This window comes from Eschrichtius robustus, chromosome 9 (assembly GCF_028021215.1).
Source record: "Eschrichtius robustus isolate mEscRob2 chromosome 9, mEscRob2.pri, whole genome shotgun sequence".
In the NCBI taxonomy this organism is placed as follows: Eukaryota; Metazoa; Chordata; class Mammalia; order Artiodactyla; family Eschrichtiidae; genus Eschrichtius; species Eschrichtius robustus.
Genome location: NC_090832.1, coordinates 9030676 through 9052631, shown reverse-complemented (window position 1 = coordinate 9052631; position 21956 = coordinate 9030676). Strand labels below are relative to the sequence as shown.

The following is a 21956-nucleotide window of genomic DNA, read 5'->3' as shown; positions in this document are numbered from 1 at the left end:
GTTTGCTTTCATCCTCAGAGTTTAAAATCTTTTTTGAATTAGTTTCGAACATTTTAGAATCGGAAGGATATCACACGAGAAGTCATATTTGAAGTCAGGCGCTCTCAAAGCGCTGAGTGGCAGCTGCCCCTTTAGACACTGCTGCCCCCTGTCCCCAGAGCTACTGGTGTTTGTGTTCCCTGGTCTTGTCAGGAAGCACCCTCTCCTCCCCACTCCAGAGTGTGTGAAAAAAACTCGAGAAATAGTCTTTTGCCATTCCTAGGATTCTGGCTGTTGCTTTGCCCTGCCTCCACCCCACATCCTTCCTGAGGGACAGCGCTTGCACAGCGGACGGAAAATCTGCACGCTATGGTAGCTAGCTGTAATTCAGAAAAGGTTTGCGGGAGAAGCTACCGGAAAGAGCTGGGAAGGCTCTCTTGTCGTCATCACTTGGGGGTGTCAGAGGTTTGCCCTGGCTTTTAACATCTTTGGGGTCACAAACCTCTTTGGGAATATGAAAACTTATAGATCCTTCCCCCAGAAAAATGCAGACACCAAGGGGTCTTTCAGACAACGGCAGGGCATTCGTGGACTCCCACGGCCTTTCTCATGCCCTGATGCAGGAGGGTGATTGAATTAACGTGCTGTCCCCTCGGCTAGGGACAAGGAGTGAGAGGCCCTTCATTCATTCTCTTGTGAACCCTAGTCTGACCCCCGCCCTCCCCACCCCGGTCCCAGGGCGGCCTCGGGGCTCCCGGGGCGCAGGGGAGGTGGCCGCGCCGCTGGGCCCCTGCCCGCGGCCTCGAAGCCCCGCCAGCCCGGCCGGCGCCCCCTCCTCCGGCCCCTCCCCCCGCCGCGCGAGCCGCTTCCGCGCACGTGACCGCGGCCGAGCCTCGGGCTCTGACGAGTTGCGGGGAGCCGGCTGCTCCCGGCCCGCCGTCGCTCCGGCTCCGGCTCCGGCTCCGGCTGCGGCTGCCGCGGCTGCTGCGGCTGCTGTGCCCCGAGCCCGCCCGGCGCAGAGGGCCGGGGCCCCGCGATGGAACCGTGAGTGCAGGCCCGGGCGGCGCGTGAGGGGGTGCGGGGCGGGGGTCCCCCGGGGGGCCCGGGCCCGGACTTGGGGCTCCCGCGTCCCGCTCCCGGGAGCCCTGCCGCGGGGCCCCCCGCCCACGTGGAGCTCGGGGCGCAGCCGGGGCTTCGTGGGGGTGACTCGGCTCAGGGGCCCCTCCACGGGCCTGCCGGCCCGGCCGGAGTTAGCAGCGGAGACGGGGTCAGGGATCCAGGGCGGGCCTTGGCCCGAGCGCATCTCAGGAAGGCCCTGCGAGGCCAGCACTGGCCCTGCCCGTTCCCGGAGAACCGGGTGACCCCCGTCCTTCCCCAGGGCAGCTCCAAGGAGATGGCTGAGGAGTGGCTTGTCCCCCCCGGAGCCCCCGCCCGACCTCCCCGCTGGAAAGGTGCTGACACCCTGCCCCGGGCAGTGGCCCTGTTCGTCACCTCTTATGAAAAGCGCCCTGGGCGCCCTACTGCTTTTTGTGATGGAGCCCAGCGCCAGGTAGAGAGAGGCGCTCTCCGTTGGCTTTTTGATGATTTTGCCACGTTGGGAGCCTGCTGCAGCCTCTTTAGATCTCGGGGATACCGAGGTTTATGAGTTTTACAATATGCTGACTTCAGCCCTATTATTTCTGTGAAGTTCAGGGGTTTTAATGAGGAAAAACCCGTCCAGGGCCCCAATGACGCCATCCCTAAAGCTTGCTTTTGATGCAACAGAGTCACCTGGGTGCCCCTCGGGACATCCGGAAAAGGAGAGAGAGTTAAAAAGAAGTTTAGCACTTGAGTTGCAAAAGGTGGTGAGAAGGGTTGCCGGGAGTCTCTACAGCGTGTAGCAGCGTCTGTGACCAGAGGTTTGGCGGGCAGGTTCCTACAACTGAAGGCGGCCTTAAGACGGGACTGTGTGAGTTTCTCTGTGCATTTGAGGTTTTAGAGGTTTGCAGTAGACCCCTGCTGATTTCTCTGACTGTGGACATAGAGACGCAAGATCTGGGCGTGTTGCCTGAATGCAAACACGTGTGGTGGAAGGAAAGGTTTTTCCTCCTGCTTCTGTAGAAGTTTCTGACTTGATCACTTTAACACAACATAGGAAAGCTGACTTGCACAAAATGTCAGTCCCAGGTGGGTGTTACAGAGGTCTTTCTTTTAATTAAACCCTAGACAGAGATAGGCTAGCAGTACTGCCTCTGTCCAGCTCCGGCGGCGCCATTCATTTGTGGTAGATGTGAATAGCACCGCTGGGAATGCTGCGTGAAATTGTGACCTTGTGGCAGAGTGACACGTAGCATGTTTAGGAGGTCCTCGCATTCCGAGTCTCCTTGGGCCCGCACTGCAGGGCAGCCGGGGTGGCGTGTGGTGGCGTGATCTCCCCAGGACGTGGAGAGGCAGAGAGTTTGAAGCCGTGTGGGTGGTAGCTGACGGCAGTCCGTGTCTCCTGCGGGAGTCCTGTGCTCTGTTACTTGACAGCCAAGTAGACCAGGCTGAGCCAGTAACTAACGGAGGAGCTATAAAACCACAGTTTGAATGAAGGACTTGAGTGGAGTCTTCGAGTTGCTCCCCCCGCGGAGGGTAGGCCATGCAGGTGCCCTCCTGTTGAGCAAGGGGCCAGGGCTGTGCTTATCTGGAGGTCAGCCAGCGACCATCGTCCAGTGCTCAGAACAGCATGGACCTGCAAATCACAAAAAGTCCTTGGCAGCCAATAAACATCCTACCAAAACAAAAAAAAAAAGCCTGAAAATCTGAAGCGTGTACGGGACTTCAGTGCCTGGTAGGGTCAAAGTGCTCTTGTTGGCAGATGTGACACGGAGTCCCGTGGCGACAAAGGTGAGAAGTGACAGGAGCGGGAGGAGAAGCCAGGAGAAAGAACGGGCTGGGGGAGATTGGAAGAGAACAGAGTGGCCTGCAGGAGCGTGCTTAGGGGCTGGGGGATTCACGCAGGTCCGTTGCACTGACCTCCCTGTTCAGGTGCAGCCCAGCCTGTTCTTTTCAAGAGGGCAGGAGAGATTGCCACCAAAACCAGTCAGAAAAAAAGAGTTCCCAGTTCTAAAAACCTTATGCTTAAGTTTCCTGCAAACTCCATTCCTTTTCTGATGATGCCAGGGAAGCAAGAGACGCTGAGAGTTCAGTGGGGGGAGGATGGGGTAGGGCGTGTCTCAGTCAGTTGCTAAATGTGACTAACAGAACACCTGTTTGAGCTGTTCCTGCGTGGGCCCTGCTTGGCCGAGATTCCTCAGGTTCATTTGTTTCTTTGCTCTCAACTAACATATCTCTGCAAACTTCAATCAGGTTGCCTCTTGTGTGTGTCTTGTTTGGTATTTACAGCCAGTTTTTAAAGAGTGTGTTTTACATGTCTCCTTCATCCTGGGTGCATTTAAGTGCAGAAATGTGTTGTTTAGACTTCTTTTCTGCAGCAGCGAAGGGGTGGCACAAATGAGCACGGTGGAGTCCTGCTGTGGTTGCTGTGGCCCAGGCCTTCTGAGTGTCCTGGTGCTTGAGGAGACAGCAGACCTGGGTCAGAATCCTGGTCCTGCAGCCGTAGAGTTGTTTAGGATTGCGTCCCTTAGGATAATTTTTCTTCTGAGCCGGAAGAATCTCTAAAGCTAATGAAAGATGACATAGCGTTTACTGTGTACCAGGTACTGCGGCGGCACTTCATGTACGTCATTTTACGTAAGCCTCATAACCACCCTTCCCATGAAGAAGTTTCTCTTATCCCAGTGTTACAGATGAGAAAACGGGGGTGCAGAGAAGTCAAGTGCGTTTCTCCAGGTCATGGCTAGTAAGTCACAGAAGATGGAAGCCCGGGAGTGGGCTCCAGGGCCCACAGTCTTGAGGTCGATATACTCGCCTGCCTCAGTAACAGCTGGCCCTGACTGAGTGTTAGCAAGGCTCCCTTGTCATAAACCCGCTTCATTGTCACAGCAGCCCTCGGCGGTGGGGTCCCTCAGTTCCCTGAATTTTACAGTTCAGGAACCAGAGGCCCCGGGAGGTGACGTTGTTCCCCCCAGGTCACCCTGCTGGTCAGTGGCGCAGGGGCCTTCCAGCCCAGGCAGTCGGCCTCCAGAGCCCGAGTTCTTAACCACCTGGCTGCGCTGCCCAGCATGTGGCCGGCTTCTTTGTTCTGTTTGCCGTGGGAAGGGTATTCGATGACCTGACCAGCGCGCTCCTGGCTGTGAGTCACTGGGCTTGCGGCCTGGCAGGGATACACATGAGTTCGTGGTTCCTTGAGGAGCTTAGACCATCGTTCATTAAAATACTTTTTGAGGTCGTTGGGCCTTGAATGTTTGTATAATGGCTGTTTTGAATAACTAAAGATAATTTTTCTGTGATATATTCAAGTGGGTTGATTGAAATTTCAGAATTCCTATTCTGTTCTTCTCAGAGTTTCTCCCTCTCAAACCCCATTAAATGGTGGGTTATTTAAAAAGGAAAGTTTGGTGAGGGGGCCAAAGAGTGAGAGAGTGGTGGGCCTCCTTTCCACCCCTGACCTTGTGGTTTCAAATCCCACCTCTGTCTCCTGCTGACCGGGACCTAAGCGGGTGTATACTTTCCCCAGCCTCTATTTTCCCATATATAAAATGGGCTGATGATACCTGCCTCACAGGGAAGCACCTGGCTGGGTACCAAGTAGGTGCATAGGGAACACTGACCCCTCCTGCCCTTTCCTGCAGCTGGTTGGGTTCTGAACCAGAGGAGGGGACATTTTACACAGTGGGTCATCAGGGATATCGGTTGGATGAAAACTGAGATTAAAAAAAAAAAGGGGACAGGGGAAAAGCACACCATTACTATTAATAACTGACACGATTGAGTTCTTCCTCTGTGCTTACTACACTGTTCTAAGTGTTTCATTTTTCATCTGTGCTCCCACTGGTCCTGTGGGTGTCATTCTGCCTGTCTCTGGTTTGCAGACGAGGATGCTGACATCCTGAGAAGTTACCTGGTTGCCCAGGGAAGTGGGGGAGCCAGGATTTGAACCCAGCCTGATGGGCACCAGGCCAGTGCTCTGGGCCCCGGGAGACAAATGATTTTTATACAGATTGTGAGAAAAATAAAATCCTAACTAAAACTTGAGAACATACTGAGAGATCAAAAATCCCTTTCCACTGCCCAGACTCTAATTTTTTAATTCTAAAGTGGGAAATATGGGTATGAGGTGAGCAAACAGCAAAATTTGTAATCCCAAAACTGTTTCAGTCTTACCTGCCTGCTCTACCGTGACTTGATGAGCTGAGACAAAATATGTAATTCTGTGGTGTCATAAAGATGCGTCAAAATTGGACAAGATCCATGATGGCATTTTTCTGGGAAAGAAGTCTTCAGATTGAATATCTGTCAGTGCTTGCTTCGGTTTTCAAAAAAAAAAACACAACGTGATTCTGAGATCCCTGCAGCAGCCCCTGGTGCTGTTTTCTCCTGCCCGGCTGCATGCTCGTCGTCCCTGGGGCTCCGTCAAAGGCAGAGGTTGTGGTGCTGGTTTCCTCCTATCCTGCTCTCCGCATCACTTAGAGACGCACCTCGAGGCGTTTTCTCGCCTTCTCTGCTCACCCGAGTTCTGTCCATTTCGTGGTCATTCTGCTCCAGGCCCATAAAGAGGCTCATCGAGTGCTCGCCTCCCCTACAGTTTCTTTCTAGTGCTGCTTTATTAACTCCTGTGAGACCTGCGTGGGAGGGAGAAGTGCTCAGTGGGAAAAGGAGTGTTGGCTGCGGCCTGTCGGGAGTGATCGATGGCCCTAATGGGGACACGGGCTTTCCCGCTGGCCGGTGAAGGAAGGGGCATCTGACCAAGGGTGTGACTTCAGTGGGAGGTCAGGGGTCTGGTTTTTGATGCGTCACACTTGAGATGCCTACCAGATATCCAAGTGGAGATGTCAAGTAAGTCCAGAGTCCAGCTGGGCTGAGATACGAATGTGGAATTGCTCGCATGTGCATTGTCTCTGAAGCCCGAAACAGGATGAGATCACCTGGGGAGTGAGAGTAGAGAAGAGAGGCCTAGAGCAGCATCATGCCAAGGAGCCCCAGTAAGGTGAAGATGGTGCTCGCCTGTGGAGAGCCCTACAGAATAGTTTTCCAGCCATTCTCTCATGGGAATTGATGGCTCCAAAGATTCACCTTCCTTGGAAGCGGTCTCTTGGAAGTGGTTATGAATATGCATCATGGGGGGAAGGCAGGGCTTACAGTGATTTGGATTAAAGCTGCAATTTTGGGCGTTGGCTTTCCAAGAAACGTGTTTTTAGTTTCTCTAGGAAATGTGTCTGTGACTTTGTAAATTACCCATGAAAATTGAGATTAATTTAGAAGGAACCTAAAGAGTACAAGCTGGTGCCAAGGCGACAGTCTGTTCCATTGCATTTGAAAGGTCTTCCAAGGGCATGGGGGCTCCAAAGAGACCAGAATTTTCGAGTGTGTGTTTTAGATGCCTGAGTGTGGAAAGATCCATGGACCTGGAGAGGAAGACTGATGTATGGGACCCATCAAGAGAAGAAAAAGAGAGACGCTGATCATGAGCTGGCAGGATTTTGTAGGAAGTCTTCCTGCCGTGGTTATCTAGGTAGACGATTGCGTCGGCAGCTGTGCTTGACCTGGCCAGGTTGCATGGGGAGATGGGGAGCCCTTTCCCCGTTCCCAAGCATCTCACCACCAGTTTGAGGGAACTACATGAACACTTCGGAGAAAACCAATAAAAGTTGAGTGGAATAGATGTTTTCTGAATGCGCACCACGTGTCTGTCTGGTGTCCACGTGGGTAGATTGATGCTTTATTTTCAAGCGCTCAGCTATGTAGTGCAGGCCACACATGTTGTAGTGGTTTAAAGGCCTGGGCAGCCATGAGAGGTGGAGAAGCGAGGGAAAGCTTCATGGAGAAGGTGGGACACAGAGGTGAGCCATGAATGCTGGGTCTGATTTGGGTAGTTTGGTAGGGAGAAGAGAGAGCATCTCAGATCAGGAGAGCAGTACCTGAATGGGCTAGTCTGGACTCAGGCTTGACCACGGTGGGAAGCTTTATAGAATTTAAGCCCTAAGTCTTGGAGTCTGACGCTTGTGTTTGAATGCAGCCTCTGCTTTGAGATCTAGGGCAGGTCACCTACCTTGCTGAGCCCGAGCTTTCTCGTCTGTGAGATGGGGCTGTTAGCAGTCCCTACCTGAGAAGGCAGCTGCGATGACTCAGGAGGTAGTGATTCTCGCAGGGTACATGCAGGACGGTGGGAATTTAGGGGCGGATTTGGGGGCCTCGAAGGCCACAGGTAGGCATTTAAACTCAGTCGAGTTGCTCTCTGTGTCAGGGTAGCACGTTAACAGTGCCGTAGTACCCGCACAGGAAGGCACACGTGGAAGGCTGCTGCAGGGGCTGAGTGGGAGGTGATGAGGGCCTGGACTGCGGGACTGGTGTGCTGGGGGTGGAGAGAAGAGAGGCGTCACCTCTTCCGGGCTGGCTGTGTGGGATGAATGAGAGACGGACGTGGGAGGTGACTCCAGGGTTTCCGGATGTGGGGATGGAGGAAGGGGAGAGGCCGGAAATGGGCAGTGGAAGCAGGTTTTTCGTTTATGTTATTTTGTTTTTTAACGGGTTCAGTCTTAAACCTATTGACCATGATGGGATGTAGGACTCCTAAGGGAAAGTGTCCTGGGAGCCACGAGTTTTGAGTGGGGTCGGGGCAGGCAGGACGCTGGGGATGGTCCTGGAGGCGGAAGGACCATTAATGAGGAAGCAGGAGATCCACGGGTGTTGGAGGGTCCGCAGTGTGGGGTCCTGACTCTGGGCTGGAGAGTTCCCAGAAGGGGATGGGCGACTGTAGAGGAGGAGATGAGGGTGCCTTGGAGCCCCCTGGGTGGTCGCCCGCGTCTGTTTTCTGCATCGCAGTCTGGCCTCTGAGCAGAGGCGCTCCTCCCGCTGGTGGCCCGATCACAGGGCGTGAGGGCTGTCTGCTCACGGGGACACTCCCGGCTGTGGGCTGCTGTAGGTTGGCTGGACTGTTCAGCAGGGAGGTGGGATGGGCCGCAGGCAGAGGAGCCGCTGGGTGCCGCGTCGGGGCAGGAAGCCGGGAGGCGGCGAGCGTGAGACGCCGGGCGAAGCCCGCGGGGGCGGCCCGGGCTGGTCTCCGTGACTCCTCGCCGCCTCGGCTTCTCCAGCCGTCCCGGCGGCGCCCGGGAGTTTTGTGACTGTGGTCAGCCGTGTGGGCCTGTGATTTGTCGGGAATCAGGTGCGGTGGCCGAGGTGCCGGGCGTCTCTGGGTTCTCGGCGAACCGCTTCAGAGCTCTCGGTGACGCGTCGTGAGCAGGCCGGTGGAGAGGGCGGCGTCGCCAGCTGGGTCCTGCAATCTGGGCGCTGGCCCCCGGCCCGGGACACCGGGGCTGCAGCGTCCCCCCGGCGTGAGGCTGCCTGAGGAGGTGTCCTGCCGCTCGGGAGACGGGGACAGAGGAAACGAGGCCCGTGGCCCACCATGTCCCCAGCGAGCCCTGGTCAGCGGGGCTGGTTGTGCGGTGACATCTGCTCACGCGGGGGCTTGTTTTGCCGCCTCCGTGTCTTTTTTTGTCCAGTTGGGTGAGGCTTGATTGCCGAAGCAGGAACGGATCTCATAAATTGGATTGAAGTGGAAGTTTTAAGGAAGGGGAAACGACAGATCTTTATTGAGTTCCCGAGGAGAAAATTGGAAAAATACCCTGGGTGGTTCGTGTGCTGCAGGCGTTTGATCTTGTGCTGTCGTCTTCCTGAAACCTCTTTCTTCAGCGTTCCTTCTCACCTGCTGAGTAGCTGTGCTTTTATAGTAAATCATTGATAATGCGTTTTGTTGATAATGTTTTAAAAATCAAATTTTAGATATAACTTTCCTTATTCTGTTTTCCTCTGATTCCAAGCCCTCTGTTCTGTGCTTTCACCTCTGCTGGGGAGCCCTTGGTGCCCCTCAGAGCCCCAGGGTCACCCCGGGAGCAGCCCAGGGGGAGGGGGGGGCCATGAATGACTTTGTGTAATTTTTTAAAACAACTGTCGATTTACAGAAGAGTGGCAAAGACAGTACCGAGTGTTTCTGCACACCCTTCACGGGGCTTCCCTCGTGTCGGTGTGCAGAACCCGTGGCACGTTTGTCAGCGCTCAGGTCAGCATCGGGGCAGTGCCGTCCACACCTGACCGTGTTTGCACGTCCCCGGCATCTCGTCCGGTTAGCTTCATGCGCTGTTGCCCCACGTGGAGATGCGCAGCTACGAGAAGTCTTCCCTCTGCAGGGTGTGCTGAGGCCTCTCATGGGAGGGGGAGGAGGGGACAGGGAAGCGACACAGGAGCCCTTCCTCGTGCCAGCCCTGCACTCCACCCGGCTTCCACAGAGGCCCTCCTGGGGTGGGGGTGGGGGGTCCGCTCGCTTCCATCCTGCTTCCCAGAGCCTCCTTCCGGCAGCGCCGGGACCGCCGAGGGCAGAGCTGTGGCATCTAGGGCAAGAGTCCTGCCGTCTCTAGACCTCGGGCTCCCCGTGTGCAAATCCAAGGAGCCGGACTTCCTCCCTGATGTGATTTCTGGCTCTAATAGTGTAAGGCTTTTGGGCCTCTTAGGATCTTCAGGGTCCAAAATCTGAGTTGGGATCAGGCCACTTAATTCACGAGCTCTCGCTCCCCACGCACAGCGGGGTCATTGGTGGTCCAGCCTTCAGACCTGAGTCCCAGAGGGAAAGACACTGGTTGCTTTATTTCTTCGCTGGTCCCGTCACCCAGTGAAGCACGGGGGTGCCGATCTGAAAGTTCACTCACCCAGGCCTGGCAGGAGAGCGCTGACTCAGTGTCAGCAAAGCCACGTCAGAGAGACTCAGGGCCACCTTTGCCCTGAGATGCCGCCCAGCTGGTTTCCAGCTCGGGAAGGGCTGCCTTGGCCGTGTAAGGGAGAGGGTGTGTGTGTGCACACGGCCGTGAACTTGATACCCCAAGAGCAAACGGCCTTCCCTCCCTTTCCGGTTCAGAGCCCGATTCTCCCCCTCCCGGTGGGGGGCTGTTGTCACCTTCCCGAGAGGCAGGCACGAGAAATTCCTCCTGCCCGCTCAGCTCCCCAGACCAGGAAGTGCTGGGCACAGAAAAGGACGTCAGGAGCAAAGCAAGACAGAAACCCCCCTGGCTCTCATCTCTCGGGGTTCTGGGTCTCCTCGGTGGGCTACAGGGTGGGGGGCCGGCCTCCCCTTGGTCTCGGGGGAATTGGAGCTGGGCCTGCGCCTGCGTTCCAGCCTGTCTGGGGCTGCCTTTGGGGGCAGCGTTGAGGACCTGCCACTCTCCAGCGTTTATGTCTGTCCTTCACAGACTTGCCTTTTGTTTCCCGGCTCCTGGTGTAGGGAGTTCTAAAAGAGAAGTGAGACCTACCCCACCACCATTTTCTTCTGACCAAAGAAAGAAGTGGGGATGAATAGGAGGGAGCTGATGCTAGGGTGTTAGGACGGACCCTCTGAATCGCTTTCATATCGGTGTCACTCGCAGAAAACCGCGGCAGCTTGCGGAGTTGCGTCAAAAGCAGACCCCAGGTGAAGGCCAGGCTGAGCTTCACCACGACGGGTGAGGCCAGTGAGGGGTCTTAGGTTGTGAGCAGCCCTGGGCAGGAAACACAAAGCTGGGGGCTGGCGGGAAGATCGGCTAGGACACACGATTCCGGAGCGCCTGGAACCCCCAGTCCGGGCTTGACTGTGGCTTCTGCGTGTGAGGAGCTAGGGCCCTCCCTGCGCCTGGACTCTGCTCTAGCTGCTGAAAACGGGGGTGTGGAGGGGTTCAGCCCCGCTCTGTGGCCTGGCGAACGTGCCCCGAGTGGGCTTTGTAGCGCCTTCTCCTGCCACGAGGGTGGGGTTTGCCTGGCCCCCTGCGGCACGGGGTGGCAGGGCCCTCCCCATGGAGTGCCAGGCCCAGGACATACCAGAGTGGCCCCCACCCCAGCAGTGGTCACTGAGGTTATTTAGGTGCTTTTGTCAGCCGAGTCACCTGGTTTGAGAATAGGTCCTCCTCTGAGGCGAGGGCTCGCAGGTGGGGGAGGCCCTCGCCCTGCCGCCCCTCACCCCGGCTTCTCCCCGCAGGCTGGCGCCCATGAGGCTGTACACGCTCTCCAAGCGCCACTTCGTCCTCGTGTTCGTCGTCTTCTTCGTCTGTTTCGGCCTGACCGTCTTCGTCGGGATCAGAGGTGAGCAGTTTTCCGTTTGTTATTTTAATTGAAATGTAGTTGGTTTACAATGTTGTGTTAGTTTCCGCTGTACATCAAATTGATTCAGTTATACATATATATATTCTTTTTCATATTCTTCTCCATTATGGTTTATTACGGGATATTGAATATAGTTCCCTGTGCTGTACAGTAGGACTTTGTTGTTTATCCATTTTATATGTAATAGTTTGCATCTGCTAATCCCAAACTCCCAATCCAACCCTCTCACACCTCCTCTCCACCTTGGCAACCACAAGTCTGTTCTCTATGTCTGCGACTGTTTCTGTTTTGTAAGTTAAGTTCATTTGTGTTATATGTTAGATTCCACATATAAGTGATAGCATATGGTCGTTGTCTTTCTCTTTCTGACTTCATTTAGTATGATAATCTCTAGGTCCATCCATGTAGCTGCAAATGGCATTATTTCATTCTTTTTTATGGCTGAGTAGTATTCCATTGTATGTATGTTCCACATCTTCTTTATCCATTCATCTGTCATTGGACATTTAGGTTGTTTCCATGTCCTGGCTATTGTAAATAGTGCTGCTATGAACATAGGGGTGCATATATCTTTTTGAATTATAGTTTTGTCCAGATATAAGCATAGGAGTGGGATTGCTGGATCATAGGACAACTCTGTTTTTAGTTTTTGAGAAACCTCCATACTGTTCTCCATAGTGGCTGCACCAATTTACATTCCCACCAACAGTGTAGGTTCCCTTTTCTCCACACCCTCTCCAACATTTGTTATTTGTAGATTTTTTAAATGATGGCCATTCTGAGTGGTGTGAAGTGGTACGTCACTGTAGTTTTGATGTTCATTTCTCTAATAATTAGCAATGTTGAACATCTTTTCATGTGCCTATTGGCCATCTGTATGTCTTCTTTGGAGAAATGTCTATTTAAGTCTTGTGCCCATTTATTGATTGGGTTTTTTTTGTTGTTGTTATTGAGTTGTATGAACTGTTTGTATATTTTGGAAATTAAGACCTTGTCAATCACATCATTTGCAAATATTTTCTCCTAGTTCATAGGTTGTCTTTTCATTTTGTTTATGGTTTCCTTTGCTGTGCAAAAGCTTATAAGTTTAATTAGGTTCCATTTGTTTATTTTTGATTTTATTTCTGTTGCCTTGGGAGACTGACCTAAGAAAACATTGCTACAATTTATGTCAGAGAATGTTTTGCCTATATTCTCTTCTAAGAGTTTTATGGTGTCATGTCTTATATTTAAGTCTTCAAAGCATTTTGAGTTTATTTTTGTGTATGGTTTGAGGGTGTGTTCTAACTTTATTGATTTACATGCAGCTGTCCAACTTTCCCAGCACCACTTGCTAATAGACTGTCTTTTCTCCATTGTATGTACTTGCCTCCCTTGTCAAAGATCAATTGACCATAGGTGTATGGGTTTATTTTTGGGTTCTTTATTCTGTCCCATTGATCCATATGTCTGTTTTTGTGCCAATACCATGCTATTTTGATTACTGTAGCTTTATAGTATTGTCTGAAGTCTGGGAGGGTTATGCCACCAACTTTGTTCTTTTTCCTCAGGATTGCTTTGGCAATTCTGGGTCTTTTATGGTTCCATATAAATTTTAGGATTATTTGTCCTAGTTCTGTAAAAAATGTTATGGGTAATTTGATAGGGATAGCATTAAATCAGTAGATCGCTTTGAGTAGTATGGCCATGTTAACAACATTAATTCTCCTAATCCAAGAACATGGGATATTTTTCCATTTCTTTAAATCATCTTCAGTTTCCTTTATCAACGTTTATAGCTCTCAGGGTACAAGTCTTTTACCTCCTTGGTCAGGTTTATTCCTGAGTTGTTTTTTTTTTTAAATTAATTAATTAATTAATTGATTTTTATTTTATTTTTGGCTGCATTGGGTCTTCGTTGCTGTGCGTGGGCTTTCTCTAGTTGTGGCGAGCGGGGGCTACTCTTCGTTGTGGTGTGCGGGCTTCTCATTGGGGTGGCTTCTCTTGTTGCGGAGCATGGGCTCTAGGCATGCGGACTTCAGTAGTTGTGGCACGCAGGCTCAGTAGTTGTGGCTCGAGGGCTCTAGAGTGCAGGCTCTGTAGTTGTGGCGCATGGGCTTAGTTGCTCTGCGGCATGTGAGATCTTCCTGGAGCAGGGATCGAACCCGTGTCCCCTGCATCGGCAGGTGGATTCTTAACCACTGCGCCACCAGGGAAATCCTGTATTTTATTTTTTTGGTGTGATTTTAAAAGGGATTGTTTTTTTACTTTCCCTTTCTGATATTTTATTGTTAGTGTAAATAAATGCAACCAATTTCTGTATGTTAATCTTGTATCCTGCTACCTTGCTGAATTCGTTTATCAGTTCTAATAGTTTTTGCGTGGAATCTTTGGGGTTTTCTATAAATAGCATTATGTCATCTGCATATAATGACAGTTTTACCTCTTCCCTTCCAATTTGGATACGCTTTATTTCTTTTTCTTGTCCAGTTGCTGTGGCTAGGACTTCCAGTACTCTGTTGAATAGAGGTGGTGAGAGTGGGCATCCTTGTCTTGCTCCAGATTTTAGCCAGAAGTCTTTCACCTTTTCACTGTTGAGTATTATGTTGGCTGTGGGTTTGTCATAAATAGCTTTTATTATGTTGAGATAGGTTCCCTCTTTACCCACTTTGGTAAGAGTTTTTATCATGAATCGATGTTGAATTTTATCAAATGCTTTTTCTGCATCTGTTGAGATGATCATGTGGTTTTTGTCTTTTGTTGATGTGGAGTATCACATTGATTTGTGTATGTTGAACCATCCTTGTTACCCTGGGATGAATCTCACTTGGTCATGGTGTATGATCTTTTTTATATGTTGCTGGATTTGGTTTGCTAATATTTTGTTGAGAATTTTTGCATCTATATTCATCAAAGATATTGGCCTGTAATTTTCTTTTTTGGTGGTGTCTTTTTCCGGTTTTGGTATCACGGTGGTGGTGTCTTCATAGAATGACTTTGGGACTGTTCCCTGAGGTGAGGAACAGTTTTTGACCATCTTATCATTTATGGTTACCTTGGTGCAGTGACATTCAGCCTGGCCCAGCTGTACCCACTTGCTCTCACCCCCTAACGGCCCCATCATGGAGGGTGGCACACTGAGGGTTGACCCTGGTCCTGCCCTGCACAGCAGCCAGGGCCTACACCCAGCTTGGCAGCGCCAGGCGGCCTTGACCATGTACCCTGTGTTGAAAGAGTTGTGTTCCAGGACCTGCCTGGGTGCTGGGGAATCCAGAACGTGCTGGCTGACTGGGCAGCCGGGCTGTATAAATGGTTCCAGTGCAGCAGATTCTGGGGAGGGGGTGAGATAGCGGTGAGCACGGGCGGGGATGGCCGCTGTGGCGATGCCCGGAGCAGGAGGGAGCCTGCAGGTGCTGTTTGAGGGGAAGAGCCGCCCATCACCATCTGAGCTTCGAAAATGCCTCTGAAATCATCCAGTCCAGCCCCCTTTCACACAGATGGGAAACGGAGAACCAAAGTCAGGTTTCCAGAAACCCAGGTCTCTTCAGTCCAGGGGTAGGAGATCAGGAGCCTGCTTAGGCTGTTCCTCCTGCCCTCCTAAATACCTTTTCCAGTGAGGGTAGTTTATTTAACTACAGCACTTAACATTAAAGTGTGAATGACAGTTGGGCTTAACCTGTCCCAGGGGCAGTTGTGCCTCAAAAGGCTGGTTTCTTGACCTGAACTGAAGCTTAGGTAGTGAATGGGCTGAGGAAGCTGGGGGAGAGGGTGGTTATTTAGGTGCCATTTGCCTCCTGCTGATGAAGATGAGGATGGTGACCACAGCAGTTGTGTCCAGCCTCTTCTTTTTCTCCCCGTGAATTCACCAAGGAATCCCAATTACATGAGTCACAGCACGAGACACCTCGGTTATCTTACTTGATTTTCACAACTGTCCCTTAAGATTGGTAGAGGAGGCATTAGTATTCTCCTGGGTCTCCAGTCTCACAGCACTTCAGCCCACTCTTGTTTCCTTAAGCACCAACATCCATGATTATATGAAACCTTCTCCACTCTTGCGGAAATGAAAAGTGTTGCACCAAGGCTGAGATGAAAAAGACCATGTCAGGATTCCCATATCCATTTCCTTCTGTAGAGCACTAGCGTTAGCAGGTCCTCCAGAGAAACAGACCAATATGTATATATGGAACAGAACCAGATCTGTTTATATAGATTCAGGTACATAGTTTTATTGTAAGGAATTGGCTCACGTGATTATGGGCCCTGAGAAGTCCCCAGATCTGCATTCAGCAAGCTGGAGACTCAGGATTGCCAGTGGTGTAAGTTCCAGTCTGAGCCCAAGTCCATCCAAATGCAGGAGAAGACTGATGTCCCAGCTTGAAGACAGTCAGGGAAGGAGAGCAAATTCTTCCTCGCTCACTCAGCCTTTTTGCTGTATTCAGGCCTTCAGTGAATTGACTGAGGCCTACCCACACTGGGGAGGGAAGCCCGCTTTACTCAGCTACCCATTCAAATGTTCATCTCATCCAGAAACCCTGAGTGCACAATTAGAATAATGTTTAACCAGATATCTGGGCACACCATGGCGCGTAAACCTCACAAGTCCACCCCCTGTCAACTTGGCATCCATGCACGTCTCCTTAAACCATACCTGATCTCCAAATAAAGACAATAACAAGGTCATTGTTCCTTCTGACATGATAACAACTACCCTGCATATAACCCAAAACTCACTACCCCTTCCGCAGGAGAGCAGGTAGGGTCCTTGCGTGATGTTTACTCTTCTTCGTATCCTGTAACTTAAATACTGTGATATAAAGGCAATAATACAGCTTCTGTTACTTGATAAGGGAATAAGAGAGGGAAAAAAAAAAGGTATTTGCTTAGTATATGTATTTATGCACGCAGACATACTCATGACAAAGTAAGGAGGAAATATTCATGACAGTTAAAAAGTCCTTGTGTCTGTAACTAGTCAGGTGGTCATAGCTGCTATTTATAACTACCTTATTCCATGACCTGTTCCACATTTCACTTGCCTTCAGCAAGCACCTCAGTTGGTCGTGGTTCTTTACCTGGTGGGATGACCCAAACCTTCACTCCTGAAGAGTCTGGGCCATTAGTATTCCTGCCTGAATTGGGTTGTTGTAGTTCTCCATTGACCTTAATCCCAGGGCCTGGTAATACTGAGAGATGCCCTGAGCAATCTCCTTAGATGTACTCCTCCCTGCCTCCAGTGTGGAGTAGGGGTGCACTTCCCCCTTGGTGGTCAGGGTCAGTCACCCCGGCCCGCGCAGGAACTCCCTGCTTTGCCTGTCGATTCTGAGGCATGAGGAGCCCACGGTAGCCGGGTGGCAGCGTTAATTCCAGTTCAGTGTCTCCAGGTCGAAGCATTTCTCCCTATGGAACTAAGATCTCTAGAGCATCAGGCTGTGGGAACAGCAAGCAAAAATTTTGCTAGTGGGTCGCCTGGGTAATGGTAGTGCCATGTCCATTTCCACCCCTTGATTCCTGGACCTGTGTATATCGGCTGTGGGATAATTGGCTCCTTGTAATTGGACACCAAATCCATACCCAGAGTGTCTGTTGCAGTCAGGACAGGACAGTGCCCCTTCCACGATGGAAGTGGTCCAGTGTGATCAACCTGCCGCCAGGTCGCTGGCTGATGGCTGCGGGGAAGGGTGTGATGTCGGGCTCAGTGCTGATCTCTGCTGCTGGCAGGTTGGGCCCTCAGCGATGGCCGTAGCCAGTCAGCCTTGATGAGTGACGTCCACATTGCCCAGCCCACGTGTCTCCTCCATCCCTGCTGCCGTGGCCCCTTTGTTCACGAGCCCACTGGCCGATGACGGGGTGGATACTGATCCACAGAGTGGTTCATTCTCTCCACGTGATGACTCAGATCCTCTTCTGCTGAGGTCACCCTTTGGCGAGGTCACCCTTTGGCGAGGTCACCCTTTGCTGAGATCACCCTTTGGCGAGCATTCACATGGGACACAAACATCTTCACTTTTTTGCCCATTCATAGAGGTCGAGCCACGTACCTCTTCCCCAGATTTCTTTGTCACCAGTTTTCCAATCACGTTCCTTCTGAGTATCTGACCATCCAGCAAACCAGTGGCCACAGCCCAAGAACTGGTAAACAGTTGCACATCAGGCCATTTCTCCCTCCAAGCAACCTGAACAGCCAGGTGCAGAGCTCCAGGTTCTGCCCACTGGGGGATTTCCATCACCTTGTCCTTCAGGGGTGTCCAGGGAGGGGCTGTGGCTCTGCAGCTGTCCACTGGGGGGCGGCGTCCGCACATCGGCCCGAACCCAGGCCCCGTCTTCTCTTCCCCGGCCGCTCATCGCGGGGAGCTCCCCGTGAGGCCATGGGTGCGGGCTGGGAGGAGGAGGCAGTGTCGCGGGGTTGGGGGCCGCGGCATTGGGGCCACTTGCTCGTGTGACTTGAGCCTTCCAAGGGCCTGCTCGGGCGGATCACGTATGTACCGCTGCCACTCGATGGTGGAGTGCTGCTGTGCACGCCCGGCGTTACGGCTGATGGATCAGGTAACACCCAGGTCCTGATGGGCAGCTCAGGTCACATGGTGACTTGTTGGTTCGTGGTTAAGCGTTCAGTCTGTTTCGGGCCGAGAGCTGTTTCTCCAAAGTAGAGTGGTTGTCTGTGGAAGATGGCAGGGCTTTGCTCCAGAACCCGAAGGGTGTGCACTGAGGTTCATCCACCAGAGGCTCCAGACAGCATCCCTGTGTGCCGTTGGTGCTTCAGGCACCGCTGGATCCGCTGGATCACGTGACCCGAGCGGAGCCCAGCTCCCGTGGGGGCCTGACCCGTGAGGAGCCTCCTCTTGTTCTGGGCCCCACTCCAACCCGGCAGCTTTTCGGGTCACTAGGTGGATAGGCCAGAGTGTTACACCCAGATTAGGAGCGCGTCGCCTCCGAAATCCAAAAGGGGCCCACTAGGCGTTGTATCTCCGTTTTGGTTGTAGGAGGGACCAGATACAGCAACTTATCTCTCACCTCAGAAGGGATCTCTCGACATAGCTCTCACCACTGGACCCCTAGCAATTTCGCTGAGGTAGAAGGCACATGAATCTTAATTGGATTTATTTCCCACCCTCTGATGCCAAATGTTTTACCAGTAAGTGCAGAGTAGCTGCTACTTTTTGCTCAGTAGGTCCAGTCAGCATGATCTCATCAATGTAATGGGCCAGTGTGATGGCGTGTGGAAGGGAAAGATGATCGAGACCTCTGTGAGCTAAATCGTGACATGGGGCTGGAGAGTTGATACAGCTTGAGGTAGGGCAGCGAAGGTGTAGTGCTGTCCTTGCCAGCGGGAAGCAAACTGCTTCTGGTGGACCTTACTGTCAGGGATGGAGAGAGGGGCGTTTGCCTGACCAGTAGCTGCATCTCAGGCACCAGAGGATGTGTGGATTTGCTCAAGCAGTGGAACCCCATCTGGTATAGCAACCTCAATTGGAATCACCACCTGCTTAAGCTTTTGCACAGGCCAAATAGGTGAGTTGAATGGGGATGTGGTGGGCATCTTTCAAGCCCTTGATGGTAGCACTAATGTCTGCAATCCCTCCAGGAATGCGATATTGTTTTGGTTTAGTATTTTCATAGGTAGAGGCAGTTCTAGTGCTTTTTCCACCATAATAGCCCTCACTCCACAAGTCAGGGAACCAATGTGGCGGTCTGACAGCTGCTGAGTATTTCGATTCAAATTATGCATTCTGGAACTGGGGAATTAACCATAGGATGGGTTTGGGGACCCACTGCGCCCATTGTGACACATACCTGGGCTAAAACCCCACTGATCCTCTGGGCCCCATAGGTCCCTCCTCCGGTGGAGCCCAGTGACGTTTCGGATCTCCTGAAATTAGTGTCAGCTCAGAGCCAGTGTCCAGTAGTTCCGAAAACGTCTGATTTTTTTCCCTTGATGCATTTGTCCTGGTAAAAGGCTGTAGGTTTCTTTGGGCGAAAGATTAACAGTATAAATGCTCGGCAGTGTACTGGGGTGCTTTCTTAAGGGGACCCAACCTTCCCTTTGTTCAAGGACCTTTGGGTCTGTAAACTGGCTCAAATCTGGAAACTACTGATGAGTTGTCATTCTCTGTTTTTATGGTACAGGTTAGGCTGTTGTTCACTTGACCTAGAACTTTCCTGCTTATGCAGATCAAGTAATGATTTGGTAGGCTTCCTATGTCTTTCACTTCTAGGAACACCATGATCAGTTAGCTAACGCCGTAGGTCTGCAGGAATCGGGCTATTCTGACTGCTGCTGTGCCTCTGCTGTCCATTATGTGAGCTCACCCACCTCATCTTACACGGCCCCACCACTGCTGGGATCCAGTTATTCCTACTGCATGTTGTTTTCCCAACTCAGGGACTGCAGTTCCCATGGTAAGGCCTGGCCTGCAGAGAAGGGCAGTCATAGAGCTCTTTAAGGATGCTCGGGTCTCCCCCCACAAATTTATTTCTCACAGTAGTGGTGAAAGGTATGTCTTCTGGAATCTCCCAGTAGGTCTTAAATGACAGAGCCACCCTAGCAATCCAACTCCCTAAGCCTCTGATTCCCCTCCTCTGCATTAAACCTGAACAGGTGCAGCGTTTCTAATTCACTCGCTGGGAACCACCTTTTGGTCCACGTTTTAGCCAACCACCCAATCAACCACCCAATCAGACCCAATCCTTTCTGACTACCTGAGCTACAACTTTCAGTGCAGAATCTCTTTTTAGTGAGCCCACATCCATTAAGTTTGGCCTGAGACAACTTTATGTTCCTTCCACCATTATCCCATACGTGTTTCCTGGGCTTCTGTCTGTATAAATCGGAAAACTCAAGTAGTTCTTTTGGAGTGTAGCACATGTCCTCATGGGTCACGTGCCTCACCTCTGGGCCTGCTGGGTGTGAGTCTAGTTATAGGTCTAGAGGTGAAGAGGGGTGGGGGGTGCGTCCCGAGGAGGACCAGCGTCGTCCTGCCCGGCAGCTGCCTCAGTGGAGGCCACGACTGATTCCTTAGGCGATGCAGGGCTAATCCCACAGGAGGAGGTGGGAAGGCCACTTCCACCGGGAATGGGGAGAACTTCCACTGGGAAAGGACTCATGAGAATTCAGCAGCTCCATGTCCCCAGCTTCATCAGGATCTTCCTGCACGTCCCCGGAACAGGATCCCGTTCTCTCCCAGTCAACGCAGTCACTTTAGCATCGAGACACCCTGCGAGGCTGGGAGTTCAGTGGTGTAATTCAGCCAGTCGCTGGATGAGATTCCGGTTTGATTTTCAGCAGTCTCAGCACTGTGGCCGTAGGAAATAAGGGTCTCCTTCAGGGCACACGTAGAAGCTTTCAGATCGTGGGTGTGGCACTTGAGCTGGGAATTCAAATCCCTGAGCTCATCCTTTTCTTTCACCACTTTGTCCAGTGACGTTAGGAGCAACCAGCGAGCCTCATTACGTTTGTTAGTTTTCCAAGAATGTTCTAAAGTATCGTAAACGAAGTCACTTACCTCCTTGCTTCTCATAGTAAATGGTTGATTAGGAGTGTCTAATGGAAATATTTTGCATATGTTCATGAGCTCTCAGTGCTCTCCTTACTACTGAACATAACAGTCATTAGCATCTTTAATCAGGTTAGAGAACCAATTCCAGAAACCCCAGAACCAGGATAGAATACTCACCCTTAACATGCTGTTCCTCTAGAACCACTCTTGGTACCAAAATCTGTGTTAGTCTGGGTTCTCCAGAGAAACTGAACCGATAAGAGATACAGAGAGAGAGATGGCGGTGGGGGGCGGGGGCGGATGAGAGAGAGAGATTTTATTAGAAGGAAGTGTCTCACATGATTATGGAGGCCGAGAAGCTGCACGGTTTGCAGTCGGCAAGCTGGAGACCCAGGAGAGCCGATGGTGTAAGTGTTCCTGCGTCTGAAGACAGGTGAAGACTCATGTACCAGCTTGAAGACAGAGAGCCCCGAGGAAGAGAGCAAATTCTCCCTTACTCAGCCTTTTGCTCTGTTCAAGCCTTCAGTGATTTGGGTGAGGCCCACCCACATTGGGAGGGCAGTCTGCTTTACTTAGTCTACTGATTCAAGAGGTACTCTCATCCAGAAACACCCTCACAGACGCACCCAGAGTAATGTTTAGCCAGTTATCCGGGCACCGTGTGGCCCAGTCGATTAGACACACAAGTCCTCTGCTCCTAGTTAACTTTCTGTAGTCAGGTTATTAGGATTTCAGAGTTCAGAGTGCCCAAGGGACCACTGGGTCAGTCACCTCGTTTTGCAGATGAGGAAATGAGGTCCAGAAAGCCTGTTAGCTGAGACTCGAGTCTAGACTTTTCCTGACTCCCAGTTCTCAGTTCTTCCTGAGAAGCCAGGCTGCCTTACTTCCTGGGACAGGAGTGCACTCCGATTGTGAATCTGTTGGAAATAAGCCTTTCTGGGACTTCCCTGGTGGCACAGTGGTTAAGAATCCACCTGCCAATGCAGGGGACATGGGTTCGAGCCCTGGTCCGGGAAGTTCCCACATGCCGCAGAGCAACTAAGCCCGTGAGCTACAACTACTGAGCCTGCGCTCTAGAGCCCGCCAGCCACAACTACTGAGCCTGCGTGCCACAACTACTGAAGCCCGCGCGCCTAGAGCCCGTGCGCCACAGCAAGAGAAGCCACCGCAATGAGAAACCCGCGCACCGCAACGAAGAGTAGCCCCCGCTCGCCAAAACTAGAGAAAGCCCGTGCACAGCAACGAGGACCCAATGCAGCCAAAAATAAATAAATAAATAAATAAATTTATTTTAAAAAA

General features: G+C 51.8%; 1 protein-coding gene across 2 annotated transcripts in view; it reads left to right on the top strand.

The window, feature by feature from the left end:
- The first annotated feature begins 410 nt into the window (after positions 1-410).
- Positions 411-21956, top strand: part of TMEM181 (transmembrane protein 181) — a 49792-nt gene continuing 28246 nt past the window's right edge. The window contains exons 1-2 of one of the 2 annotated variants that reach the window (XM_068551709.1): positions 411-444; positions 11057-11160. In XM_068551709.1, coding sequence (XP_068407810.1) covers positions 11067-11160 — 94 coding nt within the window. In that variant the 5' untranslated portion in view covers positions 411-444; positions 11057-11066. Of the gene's footprint in view, positions 445-874; positions 1024-11056; positions 11161-21956 lie in introns of those variants that run through there. The other variant, XM_068551708.1, reaches the window with a different exon arrangement.